Source organism: Talaromyces amestolkiae (genome assembly GCF_001896365.1).
Source record: "Talaromyces amestolkiae strain CIB chromosome Unknown scaffold17.1, whole genome shotgun sequence".
Lineage (NCBI taxonomy): Eukaryota > Fungi > Ascomycota > Eurotiomycetes > Eurotiales > Trichocomaceae > Talaromyces > Talaromyces amestolkiae.
This window is the reverse complement of record NW_024468053.1, coordinates 632,563-654,004: the sequence shown is the minus strand read 5'-3', so window position 1 is coordinate 654,004 and position 21,442 is coordinate 632,563. Positions and strand designations below refer to the sequence as shown.

The window sequence follows — 21,442 nt, the reverse complement described above, 5'->3', positions numbered from 1 at the left end:
AACGACTTGTCGCGGAAGGAGCCGATGTACATGTTCAGATAATGCAGCATATCGCTCTATTTTCAAGTGGATACGAAACAGTGCAGGACGTTACTTCCCTCAATATAGGTAGTCTGCATGCGAATTTGACGGTATTCACCTCCTGTTTGATCTCCGTGGGGATCAGGCTACTGTCATGGAAATGGTTATCTCCAAGAATAGCGCTGGCCTTCTTCTCCTTCACTGGGCTGCACGATGGGCTAATGGTACAGGATATCACTGTATGATCCTTCATGATAATATTTTTACACGTGTAGCCAGCACTATCAAGCTGCTCTTCAATGCCAAAGACGATCAAGGCTTCAATGCTTTATGGTATGTAGTCTCAAGGCTTCACAGACTGTATCAACCGTTGATTTGATGTTTTAAAGTTCTTGTTCGAGCTCGGGGCAGATGCAAATATCCATGAGCAGAATGATCGCAATCTCAACATGTTGCAGGTCTTGGCTTTTACACAAAAAAAGTGAAGCCACTGACCCCGTGTGAATAGAACGCCTGGTAGCTCATGGTGCTAATTTCAGTGATGTTAATAGAGGCGGCGATATCGAGGCTACTTACCGCCTTTGCCTATGACGCCACTCGTTCTGGTGTTGATGGCTGGAAACAGCTTTCTAATTGGCCAATACAATACACGGCCGCTACTGTAATGCGGAGTGAACAAACCAATACGGAGGCTGAGAGAAGTCGTAGAACTGCATACAGTAAAACTGCTTATTATATCCTAGGGAATATCAAGGACGGTTTATTTAAACAATCGTTTTAGAACATTCAGCAGACTCTCAGCGTAGAATGTGATGGCCATGTGTCATTAATCTAGGCTACCGCATTGTCTGGTCGTATCGATCACTGTATGGAGTAGATTACCAATACATACGCGGTACCTGGTCTCCACATGCCAAGGTGACGGTCCCATCATCATCATACACTGAAGGATGCCTGCACCAAACTCCATCAAAACTCCTCTACCGCATCAGCATATACCTATCTTCTTTCTGCTTTTGGTCGCTCTTGACACAAATATTAGGTTGGTATTTCTACCGCTGGATACAGCTGTTAAGAGCCTGACCCTTCGGAGGCTAAGGCCTGTTTATACAAACGTCATCCCACTTCGCAACGCCAACGAGCTCCGCAGCGTTCCTTTGCAGATCAGTCAAGACCACCCTTATTGCTCACGAAGGTAATAGCTGCCATCACTATGGCGGGKTGGTTCTCCTCCACTTCGCCGCTCGATGAGCAAATCGAGCGGGCTACATCGTCGTCTTTGTGAGTGTCATCCGCGCGTCCCGATGGACTCTACTGACTTGTTGGCTGTTAGGGAGGATATTGCGTTAAATCTGGAAATATCCGATCTCATCCGTTCCAAAAGCGTCCAACCGCGGGATGCTATGAGATCGCTAAAGCGACGACTCGAGAATAAGAATCCCAACATACAACTTGCTACTCTCAAGGTATTTCATCCTAACGGCATCATGAAAACTAAATGAGCATGACTGACGCCTTCTTCAGTTGACAGATACATGTGTGAAGAACAGTGGATCTCACTTCCTCGCCGAGATAGCGTCTCGAGAATTCATGGACAACCTAGTCTCTCTACTAAAATCCGATAGCGTATCGCTCAACTTCGAGGTCAAACAGAAGATGTTGGAGCTGATCCAAACCTGGGCGTTGGCATCGCAAGGAAGGCTGGAACTTATCTACCTCGGCGAAACATATCGGAAATTACAAATTGAAGGATTCAGCTTTCCGCCAAAGAGTGATATTGCGAGCAGCATGCTCGACAGCAGTGCGGTAAGTCTTAAACGCCAAAGTTAAATAATGGGATCTGACATATTGTTGATATACAGCCCCCCGAATGGATCGATTCCGATGTTTGCATGCGCTGTAGAACGGCTTTTAGTTTCACGAATCGAAAGCACCATTGCCGGAATTGTGGCAACGTATTTGATGCGCAGTGCTCGAGCAAGACTCTCCCTTTACCGCATCTCGGTATACTGCAGCCCGTGCGAGTAGATGATGGTTGCTACGCCAAACTTACGTCAAAAACCTTCCCATCAAACAGCATATCCGAGCGATCGGCGTTTAAGAACCATTCTATCACCAAGAACAACGCAGCAATGGAACCGCGAGGTGCTCGAGCTGATTCAAGTTTTGATGAGGACTTGCGGAGAGCTTTACAAATGAGTCTGGAAGAAGCCGAAGGACGTGGGGGATCCGGCTATGTTCCTCAACCAAAACCGGCTGAACCAAAGGTTACAAAGATTCCAGAGACCAACGAGGAGGAAGATGCCGATTTGAAGGCTGCTATTGAAGCATCTTTGAAGGATATGGAAGAGCAGAAGCAGAGACATACAGAGGCACTGAAGAGCTCGGCTACTACCAACTTGCCTTCAAGTGGTACTCACAGCGCCGCTGCGCTGCCCAAGAACCCATACGAACTGAGCGCGGTGGAAGCGGAGAATATCAATCTGTTCGCGACTCTCGTTGATCGTCTTCAACATCAACCACCGGGAACCATATTGCGTGAACCGCAGATTCAAGAGCTCTACGAGAGTATAGGTGCGTTGAGACCGAAGTTGGCTCGTACTTATGGAGAAACAATGAGCAAGCATGGTAAATCTTGTCCTGTCTTTAATTCGAATAATTTCTTTTCTAACCTCTTCAGATACACTTCTGGACCTTCATTCAAAACTTTCTACTGTTGTGCGATATTATGACCGCATGCTCGAAGAACGTCTGTCGAGCGCCTATTCCCACCATAACCTAGGACCGTACGGCTCAGCGCCCCCAGGTGCGCAACCATACAGTAAGTACCCAGCACTAGCTCAACCCCAGCCGGAAAATGCTGGCGGAGTTGAAAACTTTTACCTTTCAAACGCAATTCCCGACCAGTATAAGCCTAATGTTCAACCTCAACATACCGCCTCCACTTACAGTACGGCGACTTCAGGCCAAGGAGTCGGCAACCCCAGTCCTTATCCACAGTTGAACAGTGAATATGGCGATACAAGGTCACCACCCCCAACAGACGCCAAACCATATACGAGCCAATATAGTTCAATCCCCCCAGGAGCTCCTGGTGTCTACAACCCTCCAGGTCAATTCGCCCCTACCCCGTATGCAGAGGGCGAGTCACCATATCAACAGCCCCAAATCACGAGGCGCGATTCTCAATACTCTCAATCTGCAACCGTTTCTGCTCCATACGGACAAAGTGAGCCCCAATACTCAAATTMCCCGCCTCAAGAGCCTCCCCAACAGGCCGGTCATGATTCTTCTGTATACCAATACCCGCCACCAGCGCAGTCATATCAGCAACATTATGCTCAGCAGCCTCCCCACCAAGCCGCGGAAGGAGCGTATCCAGCCTACCCTGGCGCTCCAGCTGGTTACTCTGTCCACTCGCAGGTACCAGAGACCGGTGCCCCCAAACCGGCAGTCGAGGAGAGTTTAATAGATCTTTGAGCTGGAATGGATGTGACTTTGTTCGTTGTCTTGCGCGCTGCCTTCATTTTCAGTGTAAACCACAATCTTTCTGCAGCTATGATACCAATCAGCATTTGAGTACTTGATAGAATTGATTAGTGTAGCCGTCATGTATAGTACAGGGATAATCAATTTTATTGTTTCCCGAAGATAACCTTGGAAATAAATACGAAAGTGAGAGCACGCATCCGGCAGGAATACCCAGGCAGGCAATTCCGCTGGACGTGAAGATAATGGATGGTCTGGAAGCGGTCGGTACTTGCAGTTAGCCACTCCCCACATCTTTCCCTTGATCAGCTCTCGCTCTTCCCTCAGCGACTTTCCTTCACTACTTCTCATTTATCTCAATTCTACTATTCTTATTTTCAATCATCCTCGACCGTGCTTCGCTCGTGCTACTGTCGATCATGCCTTGCAGCAGCCACAGCCATTAACCAGACAGAAAAAGCAATCCAGCCAAGTCCGTTCGGCGTGCTGCCCACCAATTGCCGTGCTCCGTTACCTCCGTCCTGCATCAATGGCCGAATGAGAAGACTATGAGATTTGTGCGACTGATTCATGCTGAAATTGCAGAGGCTTCGTTTCTAGCGGAAGACAGCAATAATCTAGATCTTTAGGATTGATGGTCTGAAGCCGGCTGGCTGCAGTTCATAGCAAGCTTCGAGGCGATTGTACAGTGCAGAAAGAAACCTCCCTTGCGCCTCGATCTTCCATCAACCAGCATGTCACCGACTAGCAATAGCCATGTCACCTCTCCCGGGAAACGGCCTGGCCTGSCCCGCCGCTCTGTCTCATCCCACGCGATCATATCGACACGCACGTCCCCAGCAACCACTGCGACCGATGCAACTGAACCCCAGAAAGCTACAGCTGCCGCTGGCCACAAAGCGCGCCCCCATGTTGTGGGCGGTGGCCATCGCGCTCACGGACGTAACCCTTCGTTTGGTAAAAACCTGAATAAGCTGCAGAGGATGCATACTACATCCAACATACATCTGTTTACCGAGGGTACAAATACGATCGGCACTGGTGCCCGCCATCATCAACGTAAGAAATCTGCCCCCGTTACACCGGTCGAGAGCCCACGAACGTCAGGCTCGTCCCACGTCCGCTGGGAGGGCGAAAATACATCTCTGGGCGAACACAAATCGCACGTCTCGTCGATGCGAAAGAATTACTCCACTCCCGCCCTGCACCGCAATACATCGGCTATCCTTCCGAAGAAGGCTCTCGTAACCGATCGCCCGCAGTCAGCGAAAGGACGCCCGAAGAAATCAGTGGGATTCGAATTAGTCGGCGATTCCGACTCGGAAGAAGAGTGGGAAGACAGCACCCAGTCACCGGAAAGCACGCGACGTGGCTCTGCTGTGCAATCAACCAAGGACAGTGCAGAAAGCAGTCAGGTTTTGGTCGATCAGTTGACTTTCGTGAAGCGTCCATACCCACAAATACCACAGTCGAGAAGTCTCCCGGAATCGACAATCAGCAATCTTCCACAAGCGATCGAGGACTCTGATGATGAAAGTGCAACCCACGAGCAAGCGTCTTCTGTATCTTCGCATGAGCAGGAGCGGGAGCCAAAACCCGAGCCACGAGCGCACGAACCAGAGGACATAGCAAATCGTCTGTTGAGCCAGTCGCGATTATCAAAAGCGCCACCGGCAATGTCATCAATTTCCGCCATGGGTACCGCAACTGGAATAGATGCTTCTCGACGAAACGAATCTATAACGTCTCTCAGCAACCTTGCTTCTAGCCATGGCGGCCTGCGACACGCACCTTCTGTGCCATCATCGCAAGCTCAGTCTTCCTTACCTCAGTCGTCTTCGATCGAAGGTGGCGTCTCACGATTCATCGTCAACCCTCAAGCTGGAGCGCATGCAACTTCACGAACGGACTCCGACCCTAACACGCCATCATCTTTCCTCCCACATTACCATCCTCAAGCGCCTCCTACACCGGAACGCAGCGCCGCAAAGAAAGGCAAAACTACATCCCCACAATCTCGCCCTCTTGGTGACGGAATACCATCCAGAACACAACAGAAGCTATGGCTTCAACGAACGGCGGCGTTGACTACGTCTCCTCCTGACTCGAACGGATCGCCCGCTCTTCCTCCGTCCACGATCGATCCCGCTTTCATAGCTGCTTCACATACACGGAACGGGCAATATGATAACGGCCGAGGCACCGTAAATGGAAGCGCCCGCGTTGGGGCATCGCACGACAGTGAAGCCAAACATACGCGCAAAGCGTTTGAGAAGATAGCACTAGAACTGCACGTTGTTCGTCGTTTTCAGAGTCCAACGAAGAATAGTTTCATGCGACTAGAGCGATTGACGAATACAAGCGGCAGACCAAACACAGCGTCAGAATCTACGAGCAATTTTCTAGCTAAGAGTTCAAAATCCGCACCATCCTTGACAACAGGCCAATTCTTGAATGCTCTACCCAGCAGGCGCGCAAAAGCAGCCGCAGCATCATCGGGCGATAATGAGAGCAGCGCAGAATCAGCCGACAAGAGTCGTCATCGGACATCGAAACCGGGACGCGTCTATTTCCAAGAGCATGACGATGTGGTCAACATCAGCGACCCATTGTCCGATTCGGCAGAACGATTAGCAGTGGAATCTCAACAAGGCGAATCCTCTTCTGTCAATGGACCTACGGGTACAGATAACAAGGCAGTCACCGGTACAGCAGATCGTGAAGGCTACTTTGCAACTGAACAGGAAATGCTTCTCCGTCGTATGTGGGAGAGCAGAGGCGAAGTCGCCAGTCCGGGTTGAGTGTCTCCTACACACATACATAAATCTACATACACACCAACTCCACCATGTTTGTACTCAGCCAACCCTTCTCAACACCACACCTATTTCCATCCTACCAGCGATTGTCTCATCCCGTTAGCATCCTTATTCCCGCTTAATGCCTCTCTTCTTCTTTACATTACTTTACTTCCATGCTTCACTTTGGTTTTGTTCCCACATTCTTATCGTAACACGCGAGAGATGGAAATATATCATTTGTTCTAGATGGCGTCGAACACATAACTAGTTACATATTCTTTTATGATTAATCATTGGTGGTTTTTTCTTTTTCCTTTCGGTTTGCTTGTTTAGGACTGGTTCAGTGTTGAATATGGACAGGTTTATATTAATGACTTATGTATGTTTATAATCATTGGTATCTCACCTTTTTATCCGGTGCACGGTTGAATGGAACGAGGTACAAGCATCTCTCGTTTGCAGCCTTGATTTGTAAAAGTTACTATCTCAAACATTTAGGCGACTTGTCGGACACAAGATATAGACAGTTGCATGGATAGGTAGGTGGTTACCGATACGCAACTTGGAAGCATGCTGTTGATAATGGTACCGTATTATGGTGAACATTGATTCTAATACCGTGGCCAATGGTAACGATACGTCCGAATATTCAATCTACAGTACTCGTCTTGACTGACTCATAAGAGAGAGATATATCAATAATTGGTCTTGTAAGATCATAGTACAACAATCAATGAGATGGAGATTCTACCCGTCAACGGGATAGTCAGTGGAAATGAAATGCCCGCTTGCCTCAACATTATCATGGCCACTTTGATTTCCTCATTCTACCAAATAATGTTGTTGAATCTACCTGTACAATGGTGTTTAGCGTGCCATACAATTTTAGGTGTACCACACATCATATTGGAACTGGTTAGGCGATCAGTATGGTCAAAATGCGATTGTTAGTAACGAGTAAGGAAATCGAGCGACATAGCACCGCTCACCTCGGGATTCAATATCACGCAAGGACACAACATTTGACATATTTAGAGCAAGGTGGTCACATCTTTTGAACAGGGCACTAGCTCTTCATTGATGCTTGACCACCATAGCCGATGCAGCCCCTCTAGGAACATACCCGTTCAACCCTATTCATGGAAAGCGAAAATGATATAGAGTGACTAGTTATACTTTAATCTAACACCCGACCCCGCTTAAACTGAGATAGGGCATTATAGCCTGTTGTAAACTCCGCACGATAAATTGTTCTACCGAGCCATGTGCCCTAATTACCAGTTTATCTTGTTGATCTTGATGCTAGGAACGCCGATTACTCACTGATTTATTGCAGGATATGACTTGATTAAGTATACGTGTGAAGAGTGCTTGTCCAGTAGGCAGCACACTCAAGTGATAAACCACGACACATCACTAGTAGTCGACATAATTCTTACATACTACGTTGTCAAGTCGATCCCCATCTTAGTTGAAATAGCTACCAGTAATTAGAATAAAAGTCTGTGAAATTAGCCGACCAATATCCTAACTCATGGCGCAGAAGCTTGATTTGTACCTGGTTATTGCATATCTAGTGCTTCCATAGGCTCAATGAAATCTTCAGCACCCGAATTGGCAAGTGCTTTGAGTGCGGCCTGTTTGCCTCTATCCATTTGTTCTCTTCATCAATCTAGTTGCAACATTTAACTCCTGGTCAGCCCTCGATTCCGGATTCAGGTGTTCCACGCAGAAATAAATTTCCACGCATAACATCTCTTGGGCCGCGTTGTGTCTCTAAGGGCCGATTTCAAGGCGCACATGACCCAAATAGTGCGAAGGCGCTCTATACCTTCGCATTCATCGGCAAATTGACAAAGTACTGCAGTGCATTGAATCGCTTATTATAAAAATGCATTTGCCAACCTCCCATGTTGAGTGGAAGTCCAAGTGCATACTAGCACTAGTGATCTAAACAGGTATATACCCGCGAGGATCTTAAGAGCCCTAAATGCGAAATTGTCAGTGACCTACGTGGCTTCCAGCTAACCCCCTCGCGGCCGTCTGTGTCGAACCAATCTGAAATGCCGGCAGTTGAATGCATATCCTTCGGCATCGAAATTCTGTCTCAAACACTGGCCACCCATTGCGTTGTGATGGGGGTTCGTGATGGTGGAGCCGACTCTGAGACATGAAACTGGCAGCAATTTGGCAAATCGTTCTATGTCCGGCATTTCTCAGGTTGGAATCTTTAAATTTGGGGAGCAAGGTTTACAGGGGTCGAAAATGTGGGGTTATAGTTTTAGAAAGTTTCATCGAATATATTATTGAGTGACCATCTAAATAACAGTTTTAGGCTAATTGCTTGGATTGGGTGACATTATGCACTGGTGCGAAAGACAAGCCCGTTCATTGTTTCCAATGGGGGCATCGAAATTAAGTTGATCATCAACTATATTATAGCTTGTTTCACTAGTTTCATAAGAATTGGCCGTCGGTTAATAGCTTGCACCGATTTCAGCCAGGAACAGTATAAGAGGAGGACGGAAAGACTGTGCAATTAGGACATCACCAGTATTGCAAATTCCAGAAGATCTTTTCTTAAAATTCCTTGAACACAATGCATTTCCTCGCCGCGCTGCTCGCGGTTTTGCCACTTGTATCTGGATCTCCAGTACCCGAGAAACGATGTAAGTTGTATCCGAACATTCAGTTCAAGCTGGACGATATTGACAACCACAGCTGGATGCGCACTTCCCTCTACGTACACGTGGACATCCACTGGCCCATTGGCAAGCCCCAAGTCGGGTTTGGTTGCCCTGAGAGACTATACTCATGTCATCTACAACGGCCAACATCTCGTTTATGGATCGACTGCCAACACAGCTGGTAACTATGGCTCCTTGAACTTTGGCCTGTTTTCGAACTGGTCTGAGATGTCATCTGCCAGCCAAAACACGATGACCACTGGGGCTGTTGCTCCCACGGTCTTCTACTTCGCACCAAAAAGTGTCTGGATCCTTGCCTATCAATGGGGACCGTATGCGTTTTCCTACAGGACTTCTAGCGATCCTTCCAATGCCAATGGTTGGTCATCGCCACAGGCTCTGTTTACGGGAACTATTTCCGGCTCCAGTACCGGTGTCATCGATCAGACAGTTATTGGCGATAGCACAAACATGTATCTCTTCTTTGCTGGAGATGATGGCCATATCTACCGTGCCAGCATGCCCATTGGAAACTTTCCTGGAAGTTTCGGCTCGGCATCGACGATCGTTCTCAGTGACTCGACGAACAATTTGTTCGAGGCAGTAGAGGTCTACACTGTCGAGGGTCAAAATCAATACCTCATGATCGTCGAGGCAATTGGTGCAAATGGACGTTATTTCCGCTCATTCACGGCCTCGAGTCTGGGAGGCACATGGACGCCGCAGGCCTCAACCGAGTCCAAACCATTCGCTGGCAAGGCCAACAGTGGCGCCACCTGGACCAACGACATCAGCAGCGGCGATCTGATCCGTACGAATCCCGACCAGACGCAGACGATCGATGCTTGCAATCTACAATTTCTCTACCAGGGACGATCTACTAGCTCCTCCAGTAGCAACTACAACCTTCTTCCTTACCAGCCCGGTCTGTTGACACTTGCTTAGGCGACTTGCTTAATGATTCGGGCAATTCCAGTTCAAAAATGAGATATCGATTGAGATAGTAGGATAGTCTGTGAAATAAGCACTATGAAGCCCTCCTCTTGAATTTCCCCCCATAATACAGTAGTACGTCGGGCAGAATATGTATGGAACAATAGGTCCATCCGCATCATCATGAAACTCCATGTTTTCAATAATCTTTGTGCGGTTGATCCTCACAGACAATTTGACTGAGTATCCAAGCACGCTAAGCGCTGGCCAGCAAGTCAGACATCACAACACATCAAGGGACAAGCATTCTGTTCAACAATGTTGATTAATTCCATAGTGGTGGCGAATTAGAGTATATCGTATAGTTCAAGACGACTTAGCCGCGTAATCCAGCGTCCATTGCTTCGAGGATAGATATCGTGTACTGTATTTCTACATCTTCCTACTCAGTCCTGGCGTGTGAAGGGCTGTTCTTGAAGGGATTTACTTGGAAACATTTCTCTAATTGTGAACAAGCTAATGCAAATAGCTACACGTTTATAAGGAGCATGCAAAATTACTTCAGATTGGTATCCTTCTTAGAGACTAATTCTCATTACTCTTGAGAAGCCAGATGAGTTAAGAAACAGTCAAGTACAAACACTGAATAAAGTTGTGTGCTAGAATCTGAACCCTTGCTCGATCCAATCCACCACTTGGCCTCCCTCCTCCATGACTCTGGACGTGAAAGCGATACAGCCACTTTCTACTGCGCGACAGTCTGATCGGCGGTACCACTGCCATCCCAGCTCTCGACAGCAATTACCTGGAAATCCAAAGTGCCCAGTTCCAAACCCACATTCGCCCAAGCCTTGAAATGGTTTTCTACCGTAATGGTCCCGCTGACACGATTTGATTCGCGGATTGAGATGTACTGGTTGAAAGTCGAAGTGCCTTCGATCGATGGCTCGTTGACACGCTCGTTCTCCCAGATGGTGTACGTGGCACCGTCGCTGTACACCGTGCCTTTCTGTGTACCAGCCTGCTCCATGTTCACATACTCATCAATGATGTAGTACTCAACAAGAGGATCGGTCGTCCAGCCGTACACAGAAAGACTTGCAAGTCCAGATGTGACATCAAAGCTGCCAGCGTGGGTAATAGGCCTGGAATGGTATATTAGTCAAGAAGGGGAAACGTGAAGACGAGAGCTTCTTTCTTACTCAGTGCTTCCCGGATTCCAGCCAACACCGACAACAAAGTCATCAGTAGTATCCCAGGACACGTAGAACTCGCCACTCTCTGGGGCAAAATATACTGTTTCCCCAGTAGTATAGTCCTGAACATAGTTTGTGGCCCGACGGGATAACGACTCATTGCGACGGGCCATCATCAAAGGATGGTCAGGGCCCATAACAAAGTTATGAGGACCGCGCTTCTGAACAGACGCCTCAGTCTGCTCCGTAGGAGCAGCTATTGCTAAGTGGACGGCTGTGAGCACCACCACGAGTTGAGAGAAATGAACCATGATAGCGGTGTATTTGAAGACAATGTTAGGGTTGAATGATTGTACCGCAAAGGGTTTGATGAAGGAAACTGGGCTTGAATACTGGCCAGCACGCAATTTTCGGTGGTTTGCGTCTCTATTTATGTCCACGGTCATAAATGAATAGACCGATAAGAGACGGCATGTCTGTTATAGTCGGCCGTTTTGAGTGATATCGCCGGGTTCTTGAATCCAAAATTTCCTTCAATCAAAAATCAGGGCTGGGAGACCCGTAGAGGAGGTGAAATAAACATACCATACAGCCAAAAACGAAGCTCCGTCAATGAGGTGGCATTTTATGAGCTTACGTAGTTTTGTTATGCAGGGGATTCCAGGTCTTCCGCGCTCTCTAGAATCCTATTTGCGAGCCAGACTCAACAGACATGGTCTGAAATAGCCAGCTTCGTCATGACATAGGCTCCAGAATATACCTAGGATAAACATCATCTAGAGTGTCTTCGATTTAATCGAGAATTCTGTTCCAGTCTACTTCGAAGCAGCTGCTAATTTCCTCACTGAAACGTTTATAGGCCAATCGGAAATCTCCAGTTATATTTCACGCCAATAGAGACATACATTTGTCTTTTGATTACGACTTTTGCGGCGAGAAATTAGCCGGTAGAAGTGGACTCCAGATCACCTGTTTCATCGTGTCGAACCTGTCATTTGGGCGTCTCTCCTACAAGCACTGGCCCAGACTCAAGAGAGTGTCGCGGGCATTCCCATGTAGATCGTTACTGAAAAAGAGGGAGGGGTATCGGAATTCTGCCTGATTACGGGCAAGTATAGTGTTCCACTGGGTTATAGATGAACTACCGAATAAATTGCAACAAATCTATCTGATACTGGAAGGCTTGTCTTCTAGTTATACCGTGCAGCGGCAGTTGGGCACATGTTTCAAATAAGTCAAAGTTAAGTTACTTAGCTATAGATTACTCTAAGTATTTCTATAAGCTTATATAAGGCTTACTGATCTGATTATAGTGTTTAAGGTCGTGCTCAGTGCTACTTGAGGAGTAAAAGTGGTGATAGAGTGAGCACTAAAATGGAATAATAAAGCCCTAGCGCGTAAGGAAAAATCAAGTACGTAGGGACTAATGTAAATCAAATAATAGACTTTAATGATCAGAAATGAAGATGATAGGGGTGGCTTTTTGTAATGAAGAAGATCCACCTCTCAAGACTGCATTTAAAACACACTCAACGCTAAATTACTCCTTTCGGAAATTTTCTCATTTTTATAGTGGTACATAACAATGTTCGTAAATCGATATGGATATGCAGTGCAATCATTATGTGCTGGGTCTGTTTCTATATGGTGGGTATTTGACTCTTGGGCGTAACTGTGTCATTCATCAGGTCGTAAGATATGTCCTCATCGGTGGCAACCTAGGCGACTTGTTTTTTGTTGTTTCTGCGTCAGGTGGATCATCCTCCTTCTTCCTCTCGGATTGTGAACCATTTTCATTGACCTGGTCGCTTGGTAACATAATAGCGCAATCCAGTGCATAAGGTAAGCCTCGGTGACGGCTACGAATCATCATAAAGCACATTACAACTTTGCTGAAGGTGTTGAATTGGCTGCTCAGTGAGGTGTTGACTGTAGGGTAGCTAAGCGAGAGGCTGACATTGGCACTGCAGATTATATTTAGTTAACAAGCACTAAAGCATGAAGAATTTTGGGTTCCATGGAGAAACATGCTATCCAGAAACAACTTCGAAGAATATCGGAAAGATAGTAAAACCCTTTCGGAAGCAATCAGTTGATTTGAACTTGTGTTTGAGTAAAACGATTGCGTGCAGAGGTTCTGTGCCATCCATTATCCGTCCAGCTTCGCCAATACAGATACAAAAAGTGCAGAGGAAAATATATCATAGATCGAGCGACAGTTGGTTTTGAATGTGCGTCATGACGTACGAAGAGCTACTATTTTTATTGAGGCCTTTCTCATGTGCGTACAGACCCAATGCTCTCTCCTTATAAGCATTCGAGGAGTTCCGACAGAATGCATCGGACCCAAATGCACACTAGTGCGGCTCTCAGCCTCTAACCTATACATACTATAGTTAGTCGAGCGAACCTTGACAAGCAAACTCAGCAGTCAAACATCTCACTATGTTAACTGCCTTGCAAGTTTTTGGGATCTTTTTTTACGTACTGGTCGTGCACATACTACCATAGATGCTCTTCCGAGCCAACGGACATGTAAAGTTGATTTGTTGTGGCTGGGACCATAAATAAATAACCAGCCAGACAACCCTGCCAACCATCCATCTTACTATCAATTCCCTCCATCATACTCACTCTCGGGCAGAGAAATGAACAAGTCTGTCAATCCATATCAGGTGAGCGATAGAAACAGAAAAACCATATGGCCTTCCATTATGGTCTATAGACTGACCGTATGTTTCCTAGTGGGGTTTCGCAATCTACCGGACTGTTTATACCCCTCAGTCGGATGAGCTATGGTCCTCTGTACTCGAGAGACTGGAAACATACATGGAGCTCAGCTGTAATGACCCAGAATATCGAGACGAATTATCAAATACCATAGTCTGGGATCGGGAAAAATTCAACAATGCGTCCATCGATGAGATTCGGAAAGATTTCAGACGAGAAATGCTCATTCCAGAAATGGGCAATGATGAAATCGAATCCGATGATGATACTGTGACACGAGATCGAAAAGATGACTTATATCGCCAAAAGCAAGCTGAGCTAGAAGTGGAACTAGGCGATGAGGCTCTTTGGGGCGAGGTCAACGGTTCGTACTGTCTTTTGATTGATGAAGAGGTCTTCCAATCCATCCTGAAAGCCCCAGAGCCTGTTGAAGGGATGAAAATTAAATGGGGAACATATGAGTACGTTGGATTTGTAAAAGTTGTCACAATTTATGAAAGGTCCTCGAGAAATGAGCATTGGCCAGGATGGGGCAAGGTTGATTTTAGGCTGCTCTGGTGGCTGCGCGATCAAGATGAAATCGAAAGAGAGGCTCGAGTTCCGCATCCTCGACGTGAAGGTATCTACGAGCTGCCCGTCATCACTGGTGACTATTGATAGGCGTTGCAATGGACTGAACTGGTTATCATTGTTTGTTGTGTTCATATGTGACTGTCCCTTTGATTTATCTTTATATCCTTGTCCGCAACATGTAGTCATTATGGGAATTTATCGCTTCTCTCTTGACATAGAATAATCTCAATCAATATACCAACAGCCAACATAACCTGAAATATAAAGCTTGAATGTCAACCACGGAGTCGATTTACAGTGTGAAGCTATTCTAGGTTATAATTATGCTTAGCACATGTGAAAAGGGCTGTACAATTTTATACTTGAATTGTCAGATGATATAACTAATAGGTCTTTTAGGTCAGTTTTAAATAAATTGAGTATGATTAGCTAAACAGTTTATATAACATTTTACAACATATATAAACATATATTATATCTAATAGTTAAATTAGTATACTTAATAATAGATCACTAAACATCTCCACAAGCTTATATAAACTCACTAATCTAATTACAACACTCAAGGGCGTGCTCAATTCTACACAGGGAGTAAAGTAACGATGGGATGAGCATTAAGATGGGACAGGAAAGTCCCAGGGTGTTAGGAAAAATCAAGTACGTAGGTAAATCATGTACCTGAAATGATGGCGAGGTGCTATACGGATATATCCATGAATGAGATTGTTCGTCTATTCAGATCTCTATAACACAATTCAAAAGACTATGTAGTCCAAACAAAAATGGAAAGAGACGTCGTGATCTGTCTATAAAAAAGGTATCGTACAGCAGAACATGATACGGATGTACAATTATATACGTTGAATGAAAAGAGTGTCGTTGTTGGACAGTCATGATTTCAGTAGTCATGAGTGGTTAGTTATGGGCTCTGGACGGTTGTTGGGTCCTGATGATGATGCTTGCGGATTCTTGTGAGGCCGGCGATGATTGGAGCGATTGCCTTGAGATCGAGGGGTTTCACTCGGTTTGTCTTGATTCTGTCGTTGTTGAGGCTTACTTCCTTGTGGCTGTTGCGATTGCCGTGAGGGCTGTTGTTGTTGCTGTGACTGTGACTGCTGCTGACCCCTATTCTTGCGTCGAGCATTCCGACCCGTCGACGACCGCAAAGCCGCTGCTGCAGCCGCAGCTTCGGCTTCCATGACTCGTTTGCTCTCCTTATCCCACCATTCTTGAAACTCTTGTTCTGCTTGGATGTCTTGTAGCTTATGTTTGGCGGATGCTGCTTCGCGAATCTCGTCCTTTTCTGCCTGCTGTTGAAGAAGGATCGAAGCTAGAGATGCTTGACCGGCGGGGCCAGGAAGAGATCGCTCAGGACGAGGTGTGTGACGAATTGACTGGATGACGGGCTGTGGTGTGGAGATGGGAGACAAGCTAGGTGATGGTCTTGCCTTCGACTTTGCAGGGGTTGTGTTTGCTGGTATCGGCTTCGCATTTGTGGAAGGACCTGGGATAGGCTGTGAGACACTCCGCCCTTGACCACTAGGAGACGGTCCAGGTTTGATAAGCGGACGGATCGATGGACTTCCAGCAACGGTCTGCCGAAGGGTCATGGCGGGCTTCTGAATAGCTTTGGGATTCGAGCCGGTCTGTTCGACAACATCATCACGCGGGCTTGGGGTTGGCTTTTTGCTAACTGTCTGCCATGGTGACTGTCGAGAATCGACTGCCGCTTTTTGCTGTGCCTCCAGAGCTTCCTGAGCTTGTACCTGCTGAAGTCTCTTGCGTTCTTTTTGTGACATTTTCTGAGAGAAAGTGCCAGCAGATTGAGCGCTTGAGCGATCTGTCATGCCAAGAGTAAGATTCGAAACACGTGACGTGGACGTCTCAGCCATGATATCTCTGAGATTTCTTTTATCGCCAGAAATATCAGGCGATACCCATGGTGCCGCCTTTGACGTAGCTGGAGGCGTTGGCTGAAGTGTGGTAGGAATAGTCAGACTGCTAGCTGCACCACTTTCCAATGAACCCACTCCAGCTTGCAGATAGTTTGCATCGCCTACAGAATCTCCTTGATTGAAAGACAGAGAGAAAGCAGGAGACTGTGATAAATCATCTAGGTCTTCTGCAGGCGAATTGGTCATGGGAGCTTTGCCTTTGCGCACTGGAGTGGGCGACATGGTTGACTCGTCGTCCATTTGGAACATGAGATCATTTATAGACTGTCGAGCCTTGAGTGTCGGACTTCCAACAGTCTGCCTCGGCTCACCACCTTGAGCGATCTTCGTTCTCCGAACGGATGGTGATGGGGTGCCTTTGTCAAAGACACTTGCTCGAATCTTCCCATCGAACAATCCGTCTCGGTCACGTCGCGAACTGAGACGCATTGAATCAACTCTCCTTTGCCTGTCTACTTCAAGACTCGTCACTAACTCGGGATATCTCTCAAGTAACGCTTCTTCTGAGTTGCGGCCACGGGAAACGGGATATCGTGCAAGTTGATTTTCCTGGCAGATCTCGTCTAGTTCGTCCATCAAATCTTCTTCAAGATCATCAAGTAGCCTGTGAGATTATTAGCTAGTACGTGAAGAAGCCAACCAATGCGACTCACCTATTCTCAAGCAAGGTCTCAAGGTTCAGACAGATATACTCCAAAGCAGCCTCCTTGAACTCTGTTACTGTGCAGGGAGCAACAGCATTAAGCAGTTGACAGACATTGCGAGTGTTTACTGATGAAAATCAGTATATATCGTAACACATCAAAGCTGTCCTTTACTCACCAAACTGTCCTAGCATCTTCTGACAAACCTGAGCCAACCGATCTACCATGAGCTCATTGGCAGCAAACATCACATCGAGAACCAAATCAATGAAATCATCCAGGTTATTGTATCGCACATCTTCAAACAGTTCGTCTTCTGTATCAGCGTATAGATGACGAAGGACAAAACTGAACACGTGTGAATCCATATTTCGAAGATCGATTGTAATGGCATCCTCTTGGCGTCTTGAATCGAGCCATCTTCCACCCGATCGACCATGGAAAAGAGCATCGAAGAAAGGGCATCTTTGGCACACAACCTGACTATGGGCGCGAATTATTGCATCTTTCAAGCGTATGGTGACATCACCGCTCTCAAAGAAAGTTGGATCATATAATGCTCTCTCCATATCATGATGTAACGTCCGGGACGGTTCGCCCATTACTCGAGCAGCCCGCTCTAGAGCCTGGATGTCCAGATGAGTAGCAATACGCATGACCTCAGTTCGAACCTGTCTATACCTATAGGCATTGACCGAGTCGTGTCTAACATCACGCCACACATCCAAGACATCATCGGTATAGAGGAACACAACGAGATTTAGAAGCGAGAGGAAGTCCATTCCTTGAAAGACAACTTCATGGGCACCATTTTTGGCCTCTGCCAACGTGATGAAGTCTGGGAGCGAGAACCCATTACCTCGCCGCGACTCAGCTAGTGCTGTTCGCAAAATAGGACTTCGACCGGCGAAAATGAATTCATGGACAGGTATTTGCGTATCAGATACCGTAGTTCTGAGCCAAATAACATGTGCAGGTCTTTCCATGTGACTCCTCTCCACGATACGCTGCACCTCAGTTTCTATGTTAGACGAAGAGGAGACCGCCAACTTCATCTTGGCTATTTGATGCCTGATCATGGAGTCATCCGTGAGATCGGTCTCTGCGTTTTCTGCCAGAGAACTAATCGGCAAAAGCTGGAAAAAGTCATTCCATAATGAAGATGGGGAAACGGTCACTTGTTCCTTAGTTACATCACAGTCTTTCTGGACAGCTGCAAATGCACCAAACGCGTTGCTTCTGACGGCTGCGACTCTGGAAAGACCTGCAACACGCACGAATTTATAGTCCTTGGAGCTGGATGCTTTAATTTTAGCTCGTTTCTCTTTCCTCCATGCGGATCCGGAAGTTGTGCAGATGATGATAGACCCATCTTGTCCAACATCAACATCATTTGCAGCCATGTGAGACTTTCTCACAGACCAAACACGCTCTGGCGTAGAGAGAGAGTTCCGAATCTTTGCAGGATTAGTCGTCGATGAAGTTGTTGAAGGGTCAGGTCTACTGTTCACATGAACGCTGTAAACCTCTCCGAAGCTGGAAAGCGCGCAAATGGTATTTCCGCCGGCAGTGATCTTCAGGACCCGATTTGCTGTGTTGCCATACCTGGTGGCCAGAAAACTTTCTTTAATGAAGTATGAGCTGAAATCAAGAGGAAATATGACTTTAGAATAACCGTAGTGCGTAAAAACCCAGGTCTCACTAGTCTCGAGAAGAACTGCGGTAGCTCTATCAATGGCTGATACCATGCGAATGGGAGCATTGAAGAGAGAAACTCCGACACGACGAGGAGTGACCTGGACTTCAAGCGAACGAGCATCAGAATCAACCAGACCAAGTTGACCCTCATTTTTACCAAACGTGTAAAGACCGGATGTACTGAAAACGACGGAATGAATCGCAGAAGCGGCGGCCCCAAGTATGACTTCACGCTTAAATGGATTGAAGACCTGTCGCGGGGTGCTTTGTATTGGTGTGTCTCTCTTATTGTTTGCCCGTGGAAGATTGTAGCCTAGTTGACCGTATTTGTTACTTCCCCATGTAAAGACTTCGCCTTGTTCCGAAATGGCGATTGAGTGATCCTGCCCAAGAGCAAGCGATATGACTTTCTTTCCAGAAAGTCCGCCTGTTTCAATGCAAACGAAATGAAATCTCGTGGCCTCGTCACCCGTACCCAGGCGACCGCCAGGGCCGAATCCAGCCATATACAGGTTCGATTCCGGATCGTTAGTCAAGACTGCTGTGTGTAGTTTTGACATGTATACATCTTGAATAGATAGCGGTCTTGATGCAACCAGAGTAGGCAAATCGCCTGGATTATCAGCATGACCCACAGCCTGACTAAATAGTGCCGACCTTTGCTCTTGATGATCGCGAGCCTCTTCTCGTTCCGTGAAGAATCGTTCAAGGAGGTGATGTGGTCGATCCAGTGATATCCTTTCTGGGAATTGACGGTCGTCCTCGTCTCCCAAACCAAGTGTCATATTCTTGTTGCTACCGAAAGTGAAAACTTCATCGCCCTGTAAATTTGTTCGAGCTTTCAATTGCGCTCTTGGACAAAACCCATCCTCGGGGCTGTCACCTCCAAAGACAGAGTTTTCCGCTGAAGAAGCATCGTTATCATTGTCGATCGATATATAGTCGCCCAGTGACTTTCCGTCCAGTGTTACGGCTTGCTTAATGTCACGACCAATGATGGTTGCACCGTAAACATCGAAAGGACTATTTCCTTCCCGGTCTTTAATCTTGATTAAACTTGCAGTCAAGTGATGAAGGCTGCTAGGAGCACTGAAATCCGTGGCGCCCCGGAGATCCTTTTGCATCAAAGCTTGCGCAACAGCAACGTTCCCGAAATATAGAGCTCTGTGCAGTGCCGTCCATCCACTTTCCGAGTCTTGGGCATATATATCAACAAAGGGTAACTCCAACAGCGCATTCGCGAACTCGATGGCGGTCGATTTCGGGGATGAGGCGATCAAATGAAGTAATGTGCGCCCGTTTTGATCACGAGCGTTCACTTGTGTACGAGACCACGGACTTGTAGTCCCTCGTACATATCCGCTGCGATCAGGAGTCGATGCGCCCGGCGAGGTCCCGATGACCTTTTTCTGGCTGCGCGGCAATGCACTTGGTGACGAACCGTATGAGGGACTTCCTATTTTCGGTGTAATGCTTCCTGGCGCTGACCGCTGGCCAGTTGGCGCATTGCTGACGTTTGCCAACAAACGCTTGAAACTGTCCACGTCATCCTGAAGAAAGTATTTCAAAAGCGTGCTACTCATGTGCCACGAGATAGGACGAATGCAGAAATCTTAATCGGCCTCGGAGCGGATTCCTCGCTGTGATCACTCGGGATCACGGCGTATTTAAAGGAGCTCTGTCGGCCGTTCGGAAGATTTCTGGGGAGTGGTGATGCGACGCGCGAGTGAAGTTTCTCGATTTTTTTCCGGACTTGTTGTTTCGTAAAATGAACAGATTCGTGGTGGACGAAGTAGGTAGATGTGGGGTGGCGAATCGCGATGTAGCTATCGGCGAAGGTTTAAGATAGCGTCTGGAGATAAGCGGACTCCGTTTCTGCGTATGAGTCAAGGTGAGTTGGCTCTGAGTCATTCAAGCTGGACGACGAATGCGAGATGGATGCGCAACGTAGGATGAGACAATCGAAGTGTTATTGTTAGACAATGAATGCGGGAGAGATGATTCTTCCCTCCTCTTAAGCGATCGAGGAACGCAAGGAAGTCGCGGTTCGCGCACTGAGAGAAGGACCCTCTCGGGATCGCGGACAGCCAATCACGGCAGGCACACCCCTCCAAGCCATTCGATCATTAGCTACCTCTCTCTTCTTCTCTTATTCCTCATCTGTTCATCGCGTTGAAAGGCCCATGTGATGATATCCGTATAGCTCTTCGTGCAATATCGCAGCAGAGCTACAAGGCCTGGAAGCGGCCACGGCTATTAGTGAGCAAGCAACAGCTTGGGTCGCTTCTCTGACCTATTATTTCACACGGAATATTTGCTATCTTAAACACAAGAATATTGTTGTTGAAGCAACAAACGCCTTTGATGGCAGACAACAAGGCGTCCACTCGGAAGCTTTCGATTGAGCCGTTGATCTGCCCATAGGCCGGCGGACACCTGGAGTGTTGCATGCACCTTCTCGATAGATGATTCATGCATTCTCTTTATATCGTTGTCCGACGTTGTTCACACAGTAATGATTCATACTCACAGTACATTATTACACTGATCATAGGAAAGTTTCCTATCTGAGCGGCCCGTATCTCCCACCGCCGGCCGGTCTACGGTTCAACGCTCCCCAGTCTGAGTCTCGAGTCTGGCGGTCTAGGCCCAGGAAGCCGAGGAGATGCTCAATAGCTGGGATGATCGACTTGAATAAACACGACTTACTGCGTA

The 21,442-nt window shown here is 47.0% G+C and overlaps 6 protein-coding genes across 6 annotated transcripts; 4 read left to right on the top strand and 2 right to left on the bottom strand.

Moving 5' to 3' along the window:
* Positions 1-1,234: 1,234 nt before the first annotated feature.
* Positions 1,235-3,501, top strand: BHQ10_008016 (uncharacterized protein; the record flags this gene model as incomplete). Its single annotated transcript, XM_040880776.1, has 5 exons — positions 1,235-1,302; positions 1,355-1,487; positions 1,546-1,827; positions 1,884-2,595; positions 2,702-3,501. The coding sequence occupies 5 exons, from the start codon at positions 1,235-1,237 to the stop codon at positions 3,499-3,501; spliced, it is 1,995 nt and encodes a 664-aa protein (XP_040736519.1).
* Positions 3,502-4,244: 743 nt separating this feature from the next.
* Positions 4,245-6,311, top strand: BHQ10_008015 (uncharacterized protein; the record flags this gene model as incomplete). The annotated part of the gene is made up of 1 exon (XM_040880775.1): positions 4,245-6,311. One exon carries the CDS (start codon positions 4,245-4,247, stop codon positions 6,309-6,311), a length of 2,067 nt encoding a protein of 688 aa, XP_040736518.1.
* A 2,599-nt stretch (positions 6,312-8,910) lies between these two features.
* On the top strand, positions 8,911-9,943 carry BHQ10_008014 (uncharacterized protein; the record flags this gene model as incomplete). Its single annotated transcript, XM_040880774.1, has 2 exons — positions 8,911-8,980; positions 9,033-9,943. The coding sequence occupies 2 exons, from the start codon at positions 8,911-8,913 to the stop codon at positions 9,941-9,943; spliced, it is 981 nt and encodes a 326-aa protein (XP_040736517.1).
* Positions 9,944-10,676: 733 nt separating this feature from the next.
* On the bottom strand, positions 10,677-11,438 carry BHQ10_008013 (uncharacterized protein; the record flags this gene model as incomplete). Its single annotated transcript, XM_040880773.1, has 2 exons — positions 10,677-11,076; positions 11,134-11,438. The coding sequence occupies 2 exons, from the start codon at positions 11,436-11,438 to the stop codon at positions 10,677-10,679; spliced, it is 705 nt and encodes a 234-aa protein (XP_040736516.1).
* A 2,337-nt stretch (positions 11,439-13,775) lies between these two features.
* On the top strand, positions 13,776-14,514 carry BHQ10_008012 (uncharacterized protein; the record flags this gene model as incomplete). Its single annotated transcript, XM_040880772.1, has 2 exons — positions 13,776-13,802; positions 13,873-14,514. The coding sequence occupies 2 exons, from the start codon at positions 13,776-13,778 to the stop codon at positions 14,512-14,514; spliced, it is 669 nt and encodes a 222-aa protein (XP_040736515.1).
* An 821-nt stretch (positions 14,515-15,335) lies between these two features.
* Positions 15,336-20,310, bottom strand: BHQ10_008011 (uncharacterized protein; the record flags this gene model as incomplete). Its single annotated transcript, XM_040880771.1, has 3 exons — positions 15,336-16,989; positions 17,039-17,156; positions 17,208-20,310. The coding sequence occupies 3 exons, from the start codon at positions 20,308-20,310 to the stop codon at positions 15,336-15,338; spliced, it is 4,875 nt and encodes a 1,624-aa protein (XP_040736514.1).
* Between the last annotated feature and the right edge of the window lie 1,132 nt (positions 20,311-21,442).